General features: G+C 50.6%; 2 protein-coding genes across 5 annotated transcripts; one reads left to right on the forward strand and one right to left on the reverse strand.

The window, feature by feature from the left end:
- Positions 1-1,044: 1,044 nt before the first annotated feature.
- Positions 1,045-6,225, reverse strand: LOC136497783 (protein AE7-like). Of its 3 annotated transcripts, XM_066493643.1 has the most exons (6): positions 5,942-6,224; positions 3,560-3,731; positions 3,348-3,451; positions 3,153-3,252; positions 1,682-1,727; positions 1,045-1,593 (listed from the first exon to the last, which is right to left on the reverse strand). In XM_066493643.1, exons 2-6 carry the CDS (start codon positions 3,683-3,685, stop codon positions 1,493-1,495), a joined length of 477 nt encoding a protein of 158 aa, XP_066349740.1. In that variant the 5' UTR covers positions 3,686-3,731; positions 5,942-6,224; the 3' UTR covers positions 1,045-1,492. The 3 variants fall into 3 exon arrangements, with proteins under 3 accessions (XP_066349740.1, XP_066349738.1, XP_066349739.1); XM_066493641.1 differs by having other exon boundaries at positions 3,348-3,731; positions 5,942-6,225; XM_066493642.1 differs by having other exon boundaries at positions 3,348-3,731; positions 5,929-6,225.
- A 1,516-nt stretch (positions 6,226-7,741) lies between these two features.
- Positions 7,742-19,259, forward strand: LOC136497267 (26S proteasome non-ATPase regulatory subunit 13 homolog B-like). 2 transcript variants are annotated; one of them, XM_066493066.1, is made up of 6 exons: positions 7,742-8,000; positions 17,519-17,965; positions 18,054-18,134; positions 18,468-18,664; positions 18,735-18,834; positions 18,930-19,259. In XM_066493066.1, exons 1-6 carry the CDS (start codon positions 7,848-7,850, stop codon positions 19,113-19,115), a joined length of 1,164 nt encoding a protein of 387 aa, XP_066349163.1. In that variant the 5' UTR covers positions 7,742-7,847; the 3' UTR covers positions 19,116-19,259. The 2 variants fall into 2 exon arrangements, with proteins under 2 accessions (XP_066349163.1, XP_066349164.1); XM_066493067.1 differs by having other exon boundaries at positions 7,811-8,000; positions 17,607-17,965.
- Positions 19,260-19,326: the final 67 nt, after the last annotated feature.

The raw sequence follows: 19,326 nt of genomic DNA on the forward strand, positions 1-19,326 counted from the left end.
CAACTCGCATAGCCCTCCAAAAGGTTACCCATACATAATTCCAATGAATTATTCTCAGATTAGTTAAATTCATGTTGCGTGATATTATGTGTGTGCATAGAATACCGCCGTTCCAGGATCCTCAACTCCACACTGCGCTATTGATTGGCAAACCACATCAACCCTTGCTTACAAGAAAAATAGAGCTGGCCTGTGCACTGCTGCACCCATCAGCGAATCTTCATCGGGTAACATTTCTTGGTTCCAAATATGCACGTTACAGCTCTAAATTAATTCTACGTATCCATTGACATGAAAATCATCTCAAACGCCGACTATGTTACCTATTATTATATGGATATTTCCTTCCTCATCTATCAAAATAATTGATGAACTGTGCGTTCTTTCCTTCTTCACCCCTTCTTTTTTCTTAATATTCAAACAGGAATCTAGGTCAGATTGTGGTGACTTAACTGTGATCCTTAGTGTTTGATATAGTAAATTGTCCTCTGACATTTTTCTGTCAATGTGTTTTCCAATCTAAACAGAGCAACTTTTTCTGTAACTTAGATACATGTATAGCGCCATGGAGCCAACATAGCTTATTGTTGTCTTCCTACATGCAGATTCCCAATTTCGGCTTACACTGACTATTTTCAGTGCAAGATAAAAATGAAAGGTATCTTCCTACTGCTCCGGCCTTCTGAAGGTAGGCTCAATGATGTTATGCAAGAGTTTTTTTTTTTCAGTTTACCTTTTCCCCTCCATATGTCTCATGTGTTACGGTTGCCAAATTCGAAAGCTTTTATTTGTGCATGACATATTTATATTAAACTCCTAATATTGTTTCCATGCAAAGATTAAATATATTTTTTTATATACGCCTTAACCAGATGATTTGCCGGCACGCGCGAGGACGAGCCTAATGGACTAATATCATATTCATTCGGTTGGCGCCGCTGCAAGGGTATCGTCTTCATGCGAAACGGTCCACTGCCAGTGGGAAAAAATAGCAGGCAATTGATCCATAGAATTAGCATGATCAGTTGAGCCGAGAAACCAAACTTGAAGGGAGATCATCACAATTTTCTTATGCAAACTAAGGGCATGCTATACAATAAAAAACATGCTAGAAACTCAGAAACTAAAACATTTCCGAGTATGGAAACAGAAACGACTCATGCTTTGAGGATTCTAGGGTTCTCCTACTAAGTTCAGTTGATTGTGTGGAGTACACAGCCACAAAATGGTGTGGCGCTGACAACGGTCTGAAAGCTACAGCACAAGAGCTGATTACATCTCCCTTTGCTCAGGGAGGTCACAAGCACCAAAAACGTCCAAAAAATGGCAACGATATATAATAGTAGCCGAAAGGGACGGAGAAAAAAAAATTTCATACACACGTCCTTTAAAGCCAAGGCATTTCAGCACTCGAAAGACAGGAGTAAAACTCCATAGGAAATAAGCTTGTGTGGCTTCTGAACATAAAACACCATGGCGCCCAGATATGGCCTCAATCAAATGTTGGTGATAAGCACTCTTCAACCATGTCCAGCAGGTTTGGGTTTTCCAATGCAGCCGCAACTCGTTCTTTGTCGTTCAGTTGCTTATTCACTGCAACAAAGAAATAATTTCTATGATGAGATATTCAGCCAAGCAATTGATGTGGTAACAACTATTGCAGAAGTTGTAGAACATATACCGGCAGCTTCAGTTGCGTGTGATCCAGGGGCAACCCTTATGTCCACCTATAAGATTCAGATGGCTATCTAAATTTTCTCACGGTATAACAAACGATAGAGAGAACGCACACACACAACAGATGAAGAAACATATCCCTAACATGTTGATGATTACAAAAAAAGGGGGGGAGGGAAGCTTCCAGATCTGTCTTATTAGATTGCAATTCCTGCCAGTAAAATCAAATATTTTCTTATGAAATGTAAAGCAGCTTACCAATTTTCTAACCATTTCAGTGACTAGGTTTTATGCGCAACAAAGGTGTAATCATTTTATAATTCAATCTAAAAGAGAAATTCCAGGCCCATGTACCACCTCTGAAAAAGTAGTTGGCAACAAAACTATCCCTTATGACAGCAGTATGCTAACATAAAAGAGGCTTTTACATGTGTGCCAATAAAAAGTTTGTAATTACACACAGGCCATTAAAAAAGTTGACCGCACACATATGCCACCGTTCTGAACTTCTTTGCTCTCCGAGCCATTCCATCCGCATTCCGTTCGTTTTTCACCGTTTGGGAGTCCTGACAAGTGGGTCAGGTCGGTCAAAACGTCCATAATACCCCTCTCATCCCTATCCTCTCTCTCTCTCTCTCTCAAACTCGACCTCATCTCTCTTCTCCGCGGCTGGCCGGGGCGGAGCTCGCCCGCGCCCGCGGCTGGCCGGGGCAGAGCTCCACCGCGCCTGCGCCCGCGGCGGCTGGCCGGGGCGGAACTCGCCCGCGCGCGCCCGCGGCGGCCGGAGCTCACCTCCTCGCGGCACCTCCAAGCGCGCTGCGGCAGATCCACGGCGAGGACCGGCTGCCGCAGCTCCACGCGGGCCGCCTCCTGGCTCTCGCCGCCGCCGTTGGGGACGAGGCCGCCTCCCTGCACACCGGGGCCCTCGCCGTCGCCGTCGGGGCTCGTGTCGGTGTGCGTGGGGGAGCTCCGCCCTCGGCTGCTGCAGCTCCCCTTTGCTCACCCTGTCCATCCCCGCCATCTCCTTCTTCTTGGCCGTGGCGGCGCGGGAGGCGCGCCTGCACCTCGCCTGAGCACAGAACGGAGGCGCAAGAGAAAGAGAGAGAAAAAAAGAGTTTGGGTGGCTGACAAACGGACCCCACCCTAGGGTAAAATGGTCATTTCACCTGTCTGTTTGACACCGTTAAGTAGAAAAGCAGACGGAATGGCTTAGAGAGCAAAGAAGTTCAGAACGGTGGCATATGTGTGCGGTCAACTTTTTTAATGGCCTGTGTGTAATTTCAAACTTTTTTATTGGGACACATGTAAAAGCCTCAACATAAAAACCATGCTTATCATGCTATCACAGATTTCTTGAACTTGCTAAAATGGGCATGATGGTAACATATCAAACCCTGATTGCTGTGGCAAAATAATATTGATAGTGTAAATCGTAACATAAGTACTTTGTCTCAAGCTCTACAATGACAACAAACCTTGTAACGAGGAGGGAGACTCCGTACAAGTTTCACACGTATGCAAAGGCCAATAATAGTTGCCATACTGCAGTGCTCCACTGTTGGGGTGAAAGTAACCCTGATGCAAAGCAAATATGAATCTCAAGAGATAGCTTCAGTAACAATCCTGAATTGTACATCCAAACCAAGGAACCTAGATATATGAGAACTTACCTGACATGATTACTTTCATCATTGAGTTCAACTGAATCTTCAGTTACCACATTCAGCTGTTCCAGTGAGTATGGGTGCTCTGGATCCTTTATATCTCTAATGTGATGTAAGAACATTAAGGACCACAACCAAATAGCTAGGATAGAGAGCTCACAGATAAATGGAAAAACAAGCTTCACTACATTTATATAAGGGAAATCATTAATAAGGATATCAAATATTTCCAGCTGGTCTATGGGCTCTGCCGCATTTTCATCTGTGGTCTCTGGTGCCGGTCGGACGCGCCTTTCTTTTTTCTCATGGATTATAGGATTAGCATTAATCAACCCCATAGCCATTTCTATGAAATGCAATGCAGCAGCTTTAGATGAGGAAGACAAATTCCTGAAAATCGAAACAAATGAAAATTTGTTGGCAACAGTGTTTTGTTCAAATTGCACAACTAAATTATACCATAAAATGCTTTTCAAAGAATATTTATTTTGCGGGCTGCACTATGAACTCAACCATTTGTGGCAGTTATGCAAACCAATCGCTTGCTTGCTAAGACGCTGGAGTGCAAACTAGGTCCTTGGAGGTTATTTACAATCAAATGTCCCCTTGCTTATTGAAAAAAAGAAAATTCATGTTGAGTCGACCAAACATAAAAAAGCCTAAAAAAGAAGAACAACAGAATTCATCCTAAATTTCAGTTGAATCCCAGCACCACCAAGCGCACAAGTCAATAACTTGGGAAAACACCACCCAACATCCGCAAATGGAACAAGGGGCTTGAAAACATTCACAATATTCCACAGTTGCTTTGCTTCACCCCATCCACTTCTGATTATCCTCATTCAAACAACTCAATAAATGCCAATTCCCAAGACAAAGTACCCTAAGTGGACAGTGGTGTCACCCAACGAAATTGCAGGTAGAAGAGCAACCAAAGAACCATCCCTCAAACTTGTGGAGCCAGGCAAAAGGGTCCAGCTGAGATAGAAGCTATTGTTTCTGCTCTGTACATCAAGAAAATCTCAATTCATGACATGCTACTCCAAGAAAATTCAGAAGATGCTAGAAGGTACTCATACTTGTTTCCAGTGGCAGACCTAGCCAGAAAATATAGGTAGGGCGAACAAGGCACATATGTCATATAACTATTATAGTCTAAAACAGTAAATGGACGGTATAGACAAAGATTCATTCAAGTGTTGTCTCTCACATGAAAAGCACACAGGAATTTTGTTCTATCATCCATATAACTCACCTTACATTGAATGATCAAAACACCAGAAGATAGACAACCTGTATTTATTAGTCAGAGAAATAAATCTTCGTTTGAAGGTGTTCATTTCACGAAATATTTTATTCCCTAAGTAGATAATTAGGGCCCTGTTTGGCAGGATTTCTTGAGGGGCTTCAAGTGTGGCTTCTCTAACTTCTTGGGTTAAGTTCTTCAAACACTAACTTAAGAAACAGCTTCACTAGAGGAACTCCAGAAGGGAGAAGGTTCTTTTTTTTTCTTACAAGGTTGAAGCCACATAAGCGTGGCTTCTCTGGCTTCTTGATGAGTCTGGATAAAGAAACCTTACCAAATAGGACCTAAGTGAATACTCCCTCCGTTCCAAATTGTAAGTCGCATTGACTTTTTTGGTACATCCACATAGCAAAATGGATGTACCAAAAAAGTCAAAGCGACTTATAATTTGGAATGGAGGGAGTATGTAACAAAAAATATTTGAACATGGGGCTTAACAAGAGAATATTCCCCTTCCACTTCTCCCTCAAAAACAACAGCATCAGCATTAAACTTTGTTAGGTACTTGGGTCCGAGCAACTCTACGAATTGGTACTAAAGATGCTCTTTAAATCTATAAAATTATGCAACTGGCTGATGAGCAATCTAATTTTGTACCCACTTTTTCCAAGAACCCAACATAATTTGAGTATTCAACAAATTGAAGTTCCAACTAGCAAGTAGCAACTACGGAATGTAGGGATCAGACGTGTTTTCTATACTGTTTCTTTGTAAAGCATGAGACAGCCATACGTGCTGTTGTGCCAGCTCTAGCTGTCGCTGATGCTGGCACCTCTCGGTCCTCACCTCCTAGGCCATGCTCATGCCCGGCTCCAGTACGCCCACGCAGCCCGCGCCTGGTGCATGCCCTCAATGAGCCAGCTCAACACCCTCTATGCTTTCCCTTTCCCACCCCCAATGGCTGAAGCCGGCGGCCAGAATTCATGTTCACCAATCGCTGTGGTGGCACTTGAACGGTAAGAAGTGATCGGTGGGAGGTGCTCACACTGGATAACACAAACCGAAAGGGCTGAAGAGAACCGATCTCTCTCCAGCTTGGGCTATTTCGCAGTTCGGCCATTGCCATCAGCCAAGTCAAGTTAAATTGGGCTGACTTAATACAGCAATACACCTAGTTTGGCCTCGCGTGTTCATCTTCCCACAGCGCTCACGCCAGGATTCGGGAGAAAAATTGAAGGGAAATCTGTAGCTGTTTCTACTCTGGAGAATTGTACATCAACTAGCCATCTGTTCCTACAGCTACTGAGGGGACTGGAGACAGGAGACAGAGAGGACACTCACGGCCACGGCTCACCTATGCGGTTCGGCGGACGGCGATTGGCGGGGCGGCTCGGCCTGGAGCTGAAGCCTTGGATGGAGGAGCACACCGGCGAAGGTCTGGCCGGCCCGTGCGCGTGCGGGGTCGCCGTCCCGGCGTCGCCCAGTCGGTGGAGAACGGGTGAGGGCTGGCCGCCGACTCGATTTCACGCCCTCCTAGCGCCCCGATGACCTGGCTCCAAACCTAAGACGGCAGCGAGCGAGCGGAGAAGGCGGACGCGTCGGGGAAGACGACTTGGCTGTGTCTCTCTCTCTGGAGGCTTTTACAGGTATGCCATTAAAAGAATGTGTAATTGCATATAAGTCATTCAAAAAATTAACCGCACACGAGTGTCCTCATTCTAAACTTTTTTTTTTACTTTCCGAGCCATTCCGTCGGTGTTCTGTTCGTTTTTCACCGTTTGAGAGTCCTGACAAGTGGGTTCGGTCAGTCAAAACGTCCATAATACCCCTCTCATCCCTATCCTCTCTCTCAGACTCGACCTCATCTCTCTTCTCCGCGTGTGCCCCCGGCAGAGCTCGCCCGCGCCCGCGCCCGCGGCGGGGCGACGGCGGGGCATCGTTTTGTGGGAGGGGCAGGGACGCGTGTCCTCGTTCCTCACATCCGTGGCGGCGGCAGCGAGTGGGAGGGTGAGGGAGCAGGCGAGGAGGAGAGGCGGGCACCGGAGCGTCCTCGCTCCTCACGTCCGCGGCGGCGGTGAGGGCGAACGGGATGACGAGGGGGCAGGCGAGGAGACGGAGGGGCACTAGCGCGTCCGTGGCTTTGGGGCGAGGGCTAGGTCGTACCTCGTGCGTCCTCGATGGCATTTGGCATGGAGTCGGCATCTTCGAATTTCCCCCGTCGTTCGCGTACCAGCAAAGGAGAGAGAGAGAGAGAGAGAGAGAGCGCAGAGGGCGTTGGGGAGCAACAGCGAGACGGCGGGTGGCGGTGGCACGTGGCAGCCTCGGCGCCGGCGGGGAGCTGACCGAGCTGCAGGGCGGAGCAGAGCAGGATGCGCCATTCGGGGATGGAAAGAGCGAGAGCGCGTGGAACTGGGCGGCTTCGGCGACTCAAGTGTTCTAATGCGGATGCGGGCGGCTGGCCAGAGGCGGTTGTCCGGGGCGGAGCTCGCCCGCGGCGGCCGGGGCGGAGCTCACCCGCACCCGTGGCGGCTGTCCGAGGCCGAGCTCGCCCGCGCGCGCCCGAGGACCGGCTGTCCGAGGCCGAGATGGCCGGAGCGGACCTCCTCGCGTCACCTCCACGCGCGCTGCGTCAGATCCACGATGAGGACCGGCTGCGGCAGCTCCACGCGCGTCGCCTCGTGGCTCTCGCCGCCGCCGTTGGGGACGAGGCCGCCTCCCTGCACGCTGGGGCCCTCGACGTCGTTGTTGGGGCTCGTGCCGCTGCTACAGCTCCCCGCCATCTCCTTCTTCTTGGTCGCGGCGGCGCGGGAGGCGTGCCTGCACCTCGCCCGAGCGCGTGGCTGACAAACGGAGCCCGCAGTAGGGTAAAACGGCCATTTCACCTGTCTGTTTGACACCGTTAAGTAGAAAAGCGGACGAAATGGCTTGGAGAGCAAAGAAGTTCAGAACGATGACACTCGTGTACGGTCAATTTTTTTAATAACTTATGTGCATTTATAAATTTTTTTAATGGCATACGTGTAAAAGCCTCCCCTTTCTAGTGCTACTAGTGATCCATTCCAACTTCGCTACAGCCTCTTGCGGGCCTTATGGGCCATGTTGGGCCTCCTCACATACAAGTATATGTATACAGGCTCGGTGACGAGCTGCGAGCCCGACCGCGACCGAGCAGATCGATCCATCGTTCTTCGGTTCTTCCAGCTCCTGCAGTGCTCGTCTCTTCTTGGCCGGGAAGAAAGAAAAGGGGGGCTTCGCTGGCGATGGCTGCGGCGATGGAGTTCCTGGAGGCGCAGGGCGCGACCCGGCCCGAGCTCGCGGAGTGGTACGCGGCGCTCGCCGACCTGTACCAGCGAAAGCTATGGCACCAGCTCACCCTCAAGCTGGATCAGTTCCTCGCGGTGGCCGTCGTCCAGGTCCGCATGATTCCATCATTAATGATGTCTCGTTTTGTTTACCTACCCTAGTCGGTTGTCTTCTGGCGTGCAGCGTGCGGCTTGATCTGTTTAGGGTTAAACTTTAAAGGGGGCGCATTTTTACTTGTGGCCGTTAGCTTTTAAGTTCAATGCTGTGCGCTGCAGCGCGCGGAGTAGATGGTAATCTCACATGGGTGAGGTGTTTGTGTGGGTTAATTATGTTAAGAGAACACCATCATGCAATAGTGTCTATCAGTATAGGTTCGAGTTTGATCATAGGAGCGTGCATACCTAAGTTTGGATTCTGTGTAACTAGAAAGCGACGCGAGGCCTTGCCGCGCGGTCCCGTGGGATGCTTGCATCATAGAGCTAGTTGTATAGAACTGGCAGTCAAAGAGTTATATTGCAGTAGTACAAGATAATTAATATAAAAAAACAAATACGAACAGTGCTACTAATGTTTTTGCCTGAATATGCTGATTTTGTTTTTGAATGGACCTGAATTCACCGCTTGGGCTCTTAGGTACTTTATACAAGATGAGATAACGTTTTTAAGGCGCTAATGGAAAGCATTTCTGCAAATCAATAGAAGTGCACGCAATTCCGGAAAATGTAGGAGTTGAGAAGGATATGATGAAGCATGTCGAAATAAATCCATTTATTATTTAGTACTAAGTTGTTTTGTGCAGTGCCACTATAGTTGCAAAATTTGAATAAGGTAGATATATAACACGGCTGCTTACCTCCAAAGTTGAATAGGTAGTTACCTAATAATATATATAATGTATTAGTATGCGTTTTTTTTCCTTTGCATATCTCTCAAACTTTCTTGCCATTATTGGAAAATGTCTTGAGTACTGATGTCTATCCTTTCTAAATGTCCCTACAAGAAATACATGTTTTTTTTAGAATTAGTTTATGGAAGAATAGCGAGGATACATTCATAATATAATATATCATACTTGAACCAATACATAATATATCATTATACATTTTGTTTGATGGCAAAAAAAAAAACTATTTTGTGAGTTGAAAACCGGAATGCAAATCCATGGTCAGACTTGAACCAATACATAATATATCATTATACATTTTGTTTCATGGCATAAATTTTTTTTGTTAGTTGAAAACTGGAATGCAAATCCATGGTTAAACAAACTTCTTCGAATAAATTGACTAATATAGTAAGGAAACCTGTTGTATCGGTTTCCTCTTGATTTGCCCTTGTAGATGCGGGAAGCCCCTGTGAGCTACTTGGGCTAGCAACTGATGTTTGAGTACCTAGTCTTGCTGATTCCATATGTTTCTGAAACTCGATTTCCTCTATCGATAGTGAGTGAGCATTGATATCTATTATAAACATCTTTGCTGAAATGAGGTTTGTCTGATAATATTCGACTTCCCAAATTTGTTAGTCGCTGAATTCTCACTCTTGGAAGTAGCAGAATTCTTACTCTCATCGAGAGAGGATGACACTAGGAATTGGGACAATTTTCTGGTTTATTTCTCAATGCCATACCAACCCGAGGGGTTGGGGATACATATTTATAGGCTGCTAGCCAGCCAAGCATATGCCAAGATGCGAGTCTAAGATGTTGTCCTAGATGCTAAGATGCTGTCCTCTAGATGCTAGCTAAGATGTTGTCCTAGATGTTGTCCTCTAGTCTAAGATGTTGTCCTAAAAAACATAAAGACCACAGTAGCCCAACAAAGACCACAACAACCCCACAAAGACCACAGCAGCCAGACTTATCCATCGTTCTCTCCCTAAGTCTTGTGCGTCGTCTTGTGGGAAAGTTGAACCATCCCGGTCCTGGAGCAGAGCTCAAGGAACTTGATCCTCCCAAGGGGCTTGGTGAGCAGGTCCGCAAGCTGGTCCTTGGTGTTTATGTAGCTCGCCTTGATGCTCCCTTCCTCAAGATAGCCTCGGATGAAGTGGTACCTCACCCGAATGTGCTTGCTGCGTTCATGGAAGACGGGGTTCTTTGCCAGGGCCAGAGCGGACTTGCTGTCCACCCTGAGCTCCACCGCTCTAGTGTCTCTGCCGAGGAGATCACCAAGCAGTCGAGCGAGCCAGAGCGCCTGAGTCGAAGCGGTGGAGGCCGCTATGTACTCGGCTTCGCAGCTGGACAGGGCCACCACCTGCTGCTTGACCGACTGCCAGCTAACGAGGCACTTGCCGAGGAAGAAGAGGATCCTGCTCGTGCTCTTGCTGGTGTCGATATCGTCGGCGTGGTCGCTGTCGCTGTACCCGACGAAGTGTGCCGCCCCAGGGCACCTAGGGTAGTAGAGGCCGTGGTCGAGAGTCCCCGCAACGTAGCGGACGATCCTCTTCATAGCCTGCTGGTGCTCCATTGTCGGTCGCTGCATGAACCGACTAAAATAGCCGACGGAGAATGCTAGGTCCGTCCGTGTGTGGGCGAGGTAGCGAAGGCTCTCCACAAGACGTCGGTACTGCGTAGCGTCCACCTCCTCCGTCGTGCTGTCGCGGCTCAGCTTCAGCCTCTCCTCCATCGGAGTGAGCTGGGTTGCAGTCGGTGAGCCCAGCTAGCTCAACGACGCGCTTGGCGTAGGCGGTCTGTCGAAGCGTGATCCCGGAGTCATCCTGGTGCACCTCGATTCCCAGGTAGAAGGAGAGAGGCCCCGTCACTCATCTGGAAGGTGGCCTTCATCTCTTCCTTGAATGCCGCCACCTCCGCATCCTTGGTGCCGGTGATCACCAAGTCGTCGACGTAGACACCCACCAGTAGAGCATTACCTCCACTGCCCCGTCGATAGATGGCCGCCTCGTGCAGGCTTTGCTCGAAGCCCATCCCCTTTAGCGTGGAGTCCAACTTAGCATTCCACGCCCTCGGTGCCTGCCGCAAGCCATAGAGGGCCTTGCGCAGGCGGAGCACCTTGCCCTCCTTGCCGGGGATCGCAAATCCCGGCGGCTGGTGCACGTAGACCTCCTTCTTCAAGTCGCCGTTAAGGAACGCCAACTTGACGTCCATGTGATGAACACGCCAGCCCTCCTGGGCAGGTAGCGCAAGGAGGAGTCGCACGGACTCCATCCATGCCACGGGAGCAAAGGCGTCGTCGAAGTCGACCCCCTCCTGCTACACGAAACCTCGTGCCACCAAGCGAGCCTTGTGCTTGACGATGGCACCGGTTTCATCCCTCTTCAGCTTGTACACCCACTTAAGGGTGATCGCGCAGTGACCACGAGGAAGGTCAGCAAGCTCCCAGGTGCGGTTCTTCTCAACCGCATCCATCTCCAACTGCATCGTGGCGCGCCATGCCGCGTGTCTCTCGGCCTCTGCAAACGACCGAGGCTCGCCGTCGTCACACGCAAGGTGCAACTGCGCCTCTAGGTCGTGAGGCACCGGTCCTGGCACCGGCTGGTCGCCGAGAAGGTTCTCCATCGTACGGTACCGCAACGGCTCGCCGTCGTGGTACGCGTCGTGAGAGAGCGGAGTAGCGAGCTCAACCGGACTGTGCTCGACACGAGCTGGTGGTGGAGTAGACGTGCCCGGAGTGGTGCCTGTCGATGCTGGAGTGCGTGGCGTTGCCGGCTGTGGTGGAGCCGGCGAAGAACTCATCGTAGCCGAGGTCCTGGCTGGAGAGCGTGGTGCTGTCGGAGTAGCAGGCGCCGGGGTCGGTGGAGGCAAGGGGACTGGGGTAGACGCGCTCGCCGAAGAAGACCCGCCTACTCCCCAGCTCCCTCGAAGTGGACGTACTCGACAGTGAAGTCGTCGTACGTCGGAGCCGAGCCGTCGTCCACCGCCTTGTCCCACGCCCATCATCGCCCTTCGTTGAAAACAACGTCGCGCGCCGTGCGCACACGCTGTGTCTTCAGGTCGAGGATGCGGTAGGCCTTCGAGCCCTCCGCGTAGCCGATGAATACTCCCGGAGTGCTCCTGTCGTCGAGCTTGCTGGTGTGACCAAGCTCCTTGGCGAACGCGAGGCAACCGAAGACCCACAAGTGGGAGACCGCCGGCTTGCGCCCATGCCAAGCCTCGTACGGCGTCCTGCCGTCGAGCGCCTTGGTAGGCGAGCGGTTGAGGATGTAGACGGCCGTCACCACCGCCTCTCCCCAGAAGACAGCCGGCATCCCCCTCTGCTTGAGGAGGGCCCGAGCCATCCCCACAACCGTCTGGTTGCGCCGCTTGACGACGCCGTTCTGCTGTGGGCTGTACGGCGCGGAGTAGTGGCGCTGAATGCCCTCGTCAGCGCAGTACGACGCGAATTCAGCCGCCGTGAATTCGCCGCCGTTGTCGGTGCGCAGCACGCGCAGCTTGTGGCCGCACTCCGCCTCCGCAGCAGCCTGCGCGCGCCTGATGGCGTCCGCAGCCTCTCCCTTGCTGCCGAGGACCATCACCCACATGTAGCGGGAGAGGTCATCAGCGAGCAACAGGAAGTAGCGTCGTCCTCCCGGTGTGGCCGGTGTCACCGGGCCACACAAGTCCCCGTGCACAAGCTCGAGCCTCTCCTTGGCTCGAAAGCTAGCCCGCTGTGGAAAGGGGAGTCGCCTCTGCTTCGTCAACACGCAGACGTCGCAGAGCTGCTCCACATGGTTGAGGCACGGCAGGCCTCGCACCATCTCCGTGGCACTGAGCCGCTTCAGGGCCTCAAAGTGAAGGTGCCCGAAACGCTCGTGCCACTGCCACGCCTCGTCGTCCCAACGAGTAGCGAGACAGAGTGGTTGTGCCACCTACACGTTAAGGACGTAGAGTCGATTTGCGCTTCTGGATACCTTGGCAAGAAGGCGACGACGACGATCCCAAATCCTCATGACTCCGTCCTCAACCACCACGCGCGAACCGTTCTCATCCAGCTGTCCCAAGCTGATGATGGAGTTCCTCAACGCGGGGATGTAGTAGACTCCGGTGAGCAGCCTGTGCTCACCAGACACGGTGGTGAAGATGACGGAGCCGACGCCCTTGATCTCCACGCCGGAGGCATCCCCAAACTTGACGGAGCCTCGGACGCTAGTGTCAAGCTCGGTGAAGAACTCCCGTCGACCGGTCATGTGATGGGTGGCGCCGGTGTCGAGGCACCACCCGTCAGTCTTGTCGTTGCCGGAGCTGTCGCCGAGGAGGGCGTGTGCTTTTGGCTCGTCGAGGTGGAGGAGAACCGCTGCGGCCGGTGCCGCTGGAGGTAGCTCAATGCTTGCATGTGCCATGAACAGAGCCGGCTCCTCCTCCACCTGTGCGACGTGGGCCTGGCCGTGTCGTGGCTGTCGGTAGTCCTTGGCCCAATGGCCGAGCTGGCCGCAGTTGCGGCAGGCATCGTCTCGTGCCGGCTTGTGCCTGCCGGCGGCGCCGCCCTGGGCGCCTCTGCGGGCATCACCCTCGGCACGTCCTCGCGCCCCGGCCTGGGCGTCTCTGCGCGCCTTGCGTGGCTTGCCACGCTTGCGGCCGCCTGTCGCGGAAGAAGGCTCCCCCTTCTTCCGGTCACCTTGGCTGGCAAGCCACTGCTCCCGAGTGAGAAGGAGCTTCCCGCCAGTGGTGATGGGCCCCGAGAGAGACTGTAGCTCATCGCTGTCGACGACCTTGAGGCGACCTATCGCCTCCTCGATCGACATCTTGGAGAGATCCAGCAAGAACTCGATCGAGCGAGCCATCTGCTTGTACTTCTCGGGGACGCAGCGAAAGAGCTTTTCGACAGCTCTCTCCTCGCCGTAGGTGTCATCGCCGAACTGCACCATCTTCTACAACAGAGTGTTGAGACGGAGAGCAAAGTCATCAACGTCCTCACCTGGCTTGAAGGCCAGGTTCTCCCACTCCTTGCGAAGTGCCTGCAGTGTGGACTTGCGGGCGCGGTCGCTGCCGATGCGTGCCGCAGCGATGGCGTCCCAAGCCTCCTTGGCGTCCGCTTGTTGGTAAGCGAGAACTGCATCTCGGGCAAGACTGCAGCGATGAGGGCATCCAGCGCCCGTCGATCTAGGTCGTAGTCGACGTCGCCGTATCGGACTCCCTCCCACATGTGCCGCACCTGGAGCTTTACCCTCATCACCGCAGCCCACTCGACGTAGTTGGTCTTGGTGAGGGTAGGCCACCCACCGCCGGGACCGACGTCCCTGACAACAGCCTGGAGCCCGTGGTAACCACGGTACCAATCCGGGGAGAGAGAGCCACGCTGCCTGTGAAGGCCGCGCTCTCCATCGACCCGTCGGTACCGATCCCGGGAGAGAGAGCCACGCTGCCTGTGAAGGCCGCGCTCTCCATCGACCCGTCGGTACCGATCCCGGGAGAGAGAGCCACGCTGCCTGTGAAGGCCGCGCTCTCCATCGACCCGTCCGCCACCGTTGCCATGCGCGCCTCCTCCAGGAGCGCCACCGGCGCGTCCGCGCCTGTCTGGGTTGCCGCCGCGCTCGTGGGCGTGCGCGGCTGCCCCAGGAGCGCCACCGCCGGCGCGCCTCCTCCAGGAGCGCCGCTAGCGCGTCCGCGCCTGTCTGGGCTGCCGCCACGCTCGTGGGCGTGCGCGGCTGCCCACTGCGCCGCCCGCGCTCGCGCTGCCTCCCTCTCCAGCAGCTCGAGGTCCGCGTCAGCGGTGTCGTCAGTGAAATGGAGCTGCCGATGCTGCCGCGCAGAGCCTTGACCTCCGCTGCCGCCGCACGCGCTGCATTCGCCGCCGCCGCTGCTTCCGCCGCCGCAGCGGTCTCTGCCTCCGCTCGCTCGCGTTCCTCTGCCGCGGCAAGTTCGGCCTCCTGCCGACGCCGCGTGCTCGAGGCGACCAAGCGCTGAGACTGCCCTGCGGACATGACACGCTACCGGAGGGCTGCTGCGTGGGGAGAGGGCTGCTTCAGACGAGCCGGAGCTGCTGCTCGCAGCTGGGGCTGTTGTGTGGCTGGGAGAGGAGATGAGTAGGAGATGCTTAGGCTACAGGATAGTACAGCTCTGATACCACTTGTTAGTCGCTGAATTCTCACTCTTAGAAGTAGCAGAATTCTTACTCTCATCGAGAGAGAATGACACTAGGAGTTGGGACAATTTTCTGGTTTATTTCTCAATGCCATACCAACCCGAGGGGTTGGGGATACATATTTATAGGCTGCTAGCCAGCCAAGCATATGCCAAGATGCTAGTCTAAGATGTTGTCCTAGATGCTAAGATGCTGTCCTCTAGATGCTAGTCTAAGATGTTGTCCTAGATGCTGTCCTCTAGTCTAAAATGTTGTCCTATGCTGTCCTAAAAAACATAAAGACCACAACAGCTACACAAAGACCACAACAGCCCCACAAAGACCACAGCAGCCAGACTTATCCATCAAAATTAACTTTGTTTCTCTTCTAAAGAGCTGAACAAACTTCAGATTTGAGTGCAGCTGAGGATTGACCATGTCTTGATAATAATATAGATAATGTTCGATCATTTGACATTAATATGTTCAGAAGCAAGTTATTGATGATTTCAAATTTGGATATTACATGATTAAAACCAGCAACTCTTGAATATACGACAGTACAATGACAACATAATTGATAACAGAAAAAAAAAAACCTCATCAGGGCGTCTGAAACATAAACGTGTGAATGAAGACGAAAAACAATGATCAGTGTGGCAGGGCTTCAACTTGAGCGCGTGGTCGATCTCCTGATGGTCCCTGATGGCGCTCTCCATCTCCGCGAGGAAGGCCTAGACCTTGCTGCTGTCCTCCTTGGCGTTGGGCTCGTGGAAGGAGAAGAGCCATCTAGATTAGATTGACCAATTGATTCAAGGCCGAAGCACAGGGCGGGTTGCTGACTTGCTGGTGACTGACATCTTTATGGAACGGTCTTTATGGAGCGGAAGAGGTCGGCGGCGGCGGGCTCCCCAACGCGACGCGGTGGCCATGTCAGGACGAGGCGCCCTCGGCCACCGGCGCGGCGGCGAGGTGCCAACGGCGCGGGCGTGGCCGGCTCCAGGCGCACATGACTCCCCCACAGCTCGTCCAGGGTGGCACGGCCCCCGCTCCCTCTCAACGGTTAAGGGCGGCCGAGGTTGGGAACAGGCGTTTATCGGCCGAGGTTGGGGACAGGTGTTTATCCGGCGCCGGTGTGGGGCTGCGGGTAGAGGGTCGGAGGCTATAGCGCGGCATAGCAGGGCAGGCAAAGAAGCGGAGGGGGCCGGTGGCCCGCGCGGTTACCCGTGCTGCCGCCTTACTCATCAAGCCGAGCGAGCGGACGCGTCGAGAAGATTCCCGAGGTTCTCGGCTTCTCGCACTGCGATGAAACGGGCCGCGTTTGGGCGCAGACACGTGGCAAGATAGTAAGCTGGGTTGGTTGGTGCAGATTTCGTCTTTTAAAGATATGTTTCTACTACACTCCTAGAGTTAAATGCTTGAGTTTTTGTTGCTTTTAGTTTACTACTACTACTTAACAGATGCTCTTGCCTAACTTGCTATGGTTTTGATTGTCTACACACCTATTACATTTCCTATCCTAGGTGTAAACATGTCATAGCTGTTGTAATGTGATGTATCTTTAATTTATCTCCTGGGCTTAAGAAATAATTACCCATTGTGAATACATACTGGTTGTTTGTGCTCAGAATTTTGATTGTTAACTCTATTAATCTGTGGAAATTGTGACCCTTTGGAAATTGTTTCTTATGTAAACTAGCTCACTTGTGTCGGTACAGAATCATAGTTCATTGGACTTAATTGTTATTAATATATAATATATATTATGCAATATGGAATGACTTCCCTTCAAGCACCAATTACGTATGGTATTATTAATCAACATTGTGCAAATAGGTAGTTTTCTTCCTGAAAGCAATACAACAACAACAACAACAAAGCCTTTAAGTCCCAAACAAGTTGGGGTAGGCTAGAGTTGAAACCCAGCAGAAGCAATCAAGGTTCAGGCACGTGAATAGCTGTTTTCCAAGCACACCTATCTAAGGCTAAGTCTTTGGGTATATTCCATCCTTTCAAGTCTCCTTTTATTGCCTCTACCCAAGTCAACTTCGGTCTTCCTCTATCTCTCTTCACGTTACTATCCTGGCTTAGGATTCCACTACACACCGGTGCCTCTGGAGGTCTCCGTTGGACATGTCCAAACCATCTTCAATTGGTGCTACCCCTAATCTATCATGTATATCATCGTTCCGAACTCGATCCCTTCTTGTATGACCGCAAATCCAACGCAACATACGCATTTCCGCGACACTTATCTGTTGAACATGTCGTATTTTCGTAGGCCAACATTCTGCACCATACAACATAGCAGGTCTAATCGCCGTCCTATAAAACTTGCCTTTTAACTTCTGTGGTACCCTTTTGTCACATAGGACACCAGATGCTTGGCGCCACTTCATCCACTCTGCTTTGATTCTATGGCTAACATCTTCATCAATATCCCCGTCTCTCTGTAATTGCATCATGGCTACCACATCTATGTTGTGAAATTATAAAGTACTCTTATCACATTCACATGTAGATTCATTCTTCCACAGATACTTCGAGACCTTTTTATCAACAGTTTGATTGCCCTTTTACCGTCTTTACCACTGCGCTGATCGCTTTGTGTGTGTGTTTTTCTTTTCATTCAGGCGGGCGATGCTCTGATTCAGCTTTATAATCATTTCATCTCTGATTTTGAGACAAAGATCAATCTTCTTAAATTTGCTCACTTCACAGTTGTAGTTTCACTCCAGTATTTGGACAAGGATGCTGGTATAAACTATCTTGAAGGCGTAATTTCAAAACTGCGTGATACCCGGGAATCGCTGGTTGAAGAGCCCATTCTGTATGTAAAGATGCAGATTGCAACATTTCTTCTTGAGAAAGGGAATCAAAAGGATTGTAAGAAGCTGCTAGAAGAGGGCAAAACCACTTTGGACAGCATGGTTGATGTTGATCCTTCTGTGCATGCTACCTATTACTGGGTGTGTTCTCAGTATCATAAGTCCCGTCAAGACTACTCAGAATTCTACAAAAGTGCTCTTCTTTATCTTGCATACACAACAGTCGAGTCACTTTCAGAACCATTCAAACAGGTTTTACATATTACTCCCTGCTTATATTTTGATCAATAGATTGGGCTTATTCTTACAGTTTCTGATAGGGTTTATATATGAGTTTCAGAACCTGGCATTTGACCTCACACTTGCTGCTTTATTGGGTGAAAACATTTACAACTTCGGGGAGCTACTTGCCCATCCAATCGTAAGTACAAGTTTTGCACTCGATTGTTCGTGATGTCTTCTTTAGAACTGAGTCCTTGATTTTGAACTGTCTTGTCTAGGACTTTAATTTTGTCCATACGGAAGATTTTAGAATGCCATTGCTATAATCAAATGCAAATTTGCTAAGTTGGATCAATGTGTTTTTCTTATATATGGCATATGAATCATTGACTTCACTTGACATGAAAATACAGCCTGATAAATAAACTTTGCTGTATTCATGAACCAAACTCGTGGCATAGTCAAATTTATCTTCACTATAGTGCAATTGTTTTGAGAATTCGAACTGATTTCCATTGTTGACATCATGTAGATCCATAGCCTCTTGGGAACTCAGGCTGAGTGGATATTTCATATGTTGCAAGCTTTCAACTCTGGGAATCTAGCCTTGTACCAAGAAATCTGCAAAGTTCATAACACCGCTTTGAGTGCACAGCTTGCATTGGTGCAAAACGAGAGGAATCTACTTGAAAAGATCAACATTCTTTGCTTGATGGAAATCATTTTCAGGTAATTCTCGTGGGCATCTGGTGCTATCATGAGCGAAGCTTAGTTCAGTAACAGCTTTGTCTACTTGCAGTCGATCGTCTGAAAACCGCATGATCCCAATGCGGGATATAGCAGAACAGACCAAGCTCTCTGTTGAAGATGTGGAGTATTTACTAATGAAGTGCCTCTCTGTAAGACCTACCCTCCAAAAACCGTGCTTGGCCCTTTTTGTTCTTGTGGCAGTATCATCATGGTCTTTTGACATTACTATGTTTTTTTTCTTCAGGCTCGTCTTATAGAAGGCATAATTGATCAGGTTGATGGAGTTGTCCATGTTTCATGGGTTCAACCAAGGGTGTTGGGCATAGACCAAGTGAAATCCTTGCGTGACCGCTTGGATACATGGATTGGGAAGGTCAATACGACCTTGCTTTCTGTTGAAGCCGAGACACCAGATTTGGTATCTTCGTGATGTTCTACTCCTCTCGAACGATCACTGTGATATAATCTGATGTGAACGAAGTCATTAGATATTTATTGTGTTGTCCCCCTGTAACGATTGCTCTAACAGTGTAACCTCGTTGCTTCAGTTTTACGGTGTACATTCTTAAGGAACCGTTGCTTCGCAGAATGCTTCAGCTGACTCAGCTCAAGGTGTGATCTTATTTTTTAAACAATAAGAC

The sequence above is a fragment of the Miscanthus floridulus genome, chromosome 12 (genome assembly GCF_019320115.1).
Source record: "Miscanthus floridulus cultivar M001 chromosome 12, ASM1932011v1, whole genome shotgun sequence".
Lineage (NCBI taxonomy): Eukaryota > Viridiplantae > Streptophyta > Magnoliopsida > Poales > Poaceae > Miscanthus > Miscanthus floridulus.

Bases quoted from the DNA above. Each gene is read 5' to 3' on its own strand.
- LOC136497267 (XM_066493066.1), top strand. From the start codon at position 7,848: ATGGCTGCGGCGATGGAGTTCCTGGAGGCGCAGGGCGCGACCCGGCCC. The intron at 8,001-17,518 runs GTCCGCATGATT...CTTTTCATTCAG, and splicing joins TCGCGGTGGCCGTCGTCCAG to GCGGGCGATGCTCTGATTCA. The intron at 18,135-18,467 runs GTAAGTACAAGT...GACATCATGTAG, and splicing joins AGCTACTTGCCCATCCAATC to ATCCATAGCCTCTTGGGAAC.
- LOC136497783 (XM_066493641.1), bottom strand. From the start codon at position 3,685: ATGGCTATGGGGTTGATTAATGCTAATCCTATAATCCATGAGAAAAAA. The intron at 1,728-3,152 runs GTTTGTTGTCAT...TGAATCTTATAG, and splicing joins GTCTCCCTCCTCGTTACAAG to GTGGACATAAGGGTTGCCCC. The intron at 1,594-1,681 runs GTATATGTTCTA...TCTTTGTTGCAG, and splicing joins ACACGCAACTGAAGCTGCCG to TGAATAAGCAACTGAACGAC.